The 1800-nt window shown below is 36.4% G+C and overlaps 1 protein-coding gene across 1 annotated transcript; it reads left to right on the top strand.

Annotated features, from left to right (window-relative positions):
• The first annotated feature begins 482 nt into the window (after positions 1-482).
• On the top strand, positions 483-1484 carry LOC141481593 (uncharacterized). Its single transcript, XM_074173345.1, has one exon. It carries the CDS (start codon positions 483-485, stop codon positions 1482-1484), a length of 1002 nt encoding a protein of 333 aa, XP_074029446.1.
• Positions 1485-1800: the final 316 nt, after the last annotated feature.

Raw genomic sequence — 1800 nt, 5'->3', positions numbered from 1 at the left:
TAATTGTTATTTTCAACTATTCTTTTTTAATTATTCTTTTTTACTTGTTTCAGGGATTTCAAATCATTTTATATAATAGACAATGGAAGTCCGAACTAGTGAAATTCAAATACTTCTATATGAACACTGAATTATACAGTGTATTTCAAACATTCGTTGTGGAATAGGATCAGATATCATTCACATGAGTTCTACTTTAAATGAATGATAACAAATTGTACTCACATGGAACATGATCTACACATCCATGTATAGAGTTACTTATTTTAAAATTGATTACTTCCTTCCTTTCTTTGGAAGATTCCCTCATTTTTTTGTATCGAGATGGAGTAGTAGAAAGCCAAAAACTTTCTTTCCCAAAAATTAATCACTCCTAAAAATATAACCCCTTCAATTCAATGTTGATTTTTCTGTCAAGTCTTATCACACACCCTTTCAAGTTCTGTTAACTGAGGGACACCACAATACAAAAGCCTGGCATAATGGCACCATTGCATACTCGGATACGCAGAATAGCGGCAACAATAGATTTCACTTCAACACAACCAATTAATACGAACACCCCTCCCCCCTGGACAATAGATATTCCCCCTTGCAACACTGAACTCCTCAAATTCCCAAAACACGACACTCCTAATTTACTCATCCTAAATTCCTTCAGAGCAATATCCAATAAATATACTGAATACAATCATATATACACTGATGCGTCAAAATGTGAAGAAGGAGTGGGAGCAGCAGTTATCAGCGAGCATGGTAGTGACTCTTATAAACTGTCAAAAAGTTGTAGCGTATACACTGGAGAGCTATATGCGTTATCTAAAGCCATTATGAAAGCAAGGAGAACAGATGGAAACACTGTAATATACACGGACTCGCTCAGCTCAGTGGAAGGGATCCAACAACTTTATCCCAGACATCCAATTTTACAAAAAATCAAATCAAACCTGGCTGCATTATATCAGGGGGGTAAAAAAGTTGAAATAGTATGGGTCCCATCACACACTGGGATACCAGGAAATGAAAAAGCCGATGAAATGGCTCGCAACTCTTCCACAAGCCTTGTATCACGAATAATGAAGAAAATACCATATCAAGACTTATACAACCAAATTAAATCTGTAACCTCGCATCTATGGAAAGTCAGATGGCAGACACTTACAACAAACAAGCTCTACAAACTAAATCCGAACATGGAAAAGCCGAACTATTCTGGACTAAGCAGGAAACATCAGACGATTCTCACTCGCCTAAGGATTGGACATACCAGACTCACACATCAGCACATCTTGAAGAAGGAGCCACCACCAAATTGTAACTGGTGCTACACAACATTAACTGTACAACATCTATTTAGCTGTCCCCAATACCAGCAGTACAGAAATGCTCTTCTGCTACCTAGTGACATCTCCATCCTTTCGAATACAAACTTTAGAAAAGTGATTCAATATATCAGTGATATTAAGATTACCAACATATTGTAAATATTATATTGTTCCACCGCAAATGACCCTTTGAGGTCGAATGCGGATTGAATAAATAAAAAAAAGCCTGGCATTTATGATTCAATAAAGAAGAAGCTATTTTGATCTATTCAAACTTTTATGCTCCCAAGTGGAACAATGCTGAGTGATAAGTGATAATGCTGAGTGATAAGATAAACGGGGATTTCAGAGCAGTCCTTTAAACATCTCATGACTACATGAGGACAATAGTTTCCATCTTCTGTCCCTAATAGAAATCATAATATCTTATTATCAAAACATCTTCTCATCTACTTATCGAGCCATACTTGTGATG

The sequence above is a fragment of the Leptinotarsa decemlineata genome, unplaced genomic scaffold (genome assembly GCF_025532065.1).
Source record: "Leptinotarsa decemlineata unplaced genomic scaffold, Ldec_3_MD MMD2_tig00000218_RagTag_RagTag, whole genome shotgun sequence".
Taxonomy (NCBI): Eukaryota; Metazoa; Arthropoda; class Insecta; order Coleoptera; family Chrysomelidae; genus Leptinotarsa; species Leptinotarsa decemlineata.
The sequence above is the reverse complement of the archived record's forward strand: the minus strand, read 5'-3'. Positions and strand labels throughout refer to the sequence as shown.

Bases quoted from the DNA above. Each gene is read 5' to 3' on its own strand.
- LOC141481593 (XM_074173345.1), top strand. From the start codon at position 483: ATGGCACCATTGCATACTCGGATACGCAGAATAGCGGCAACAATAGAT.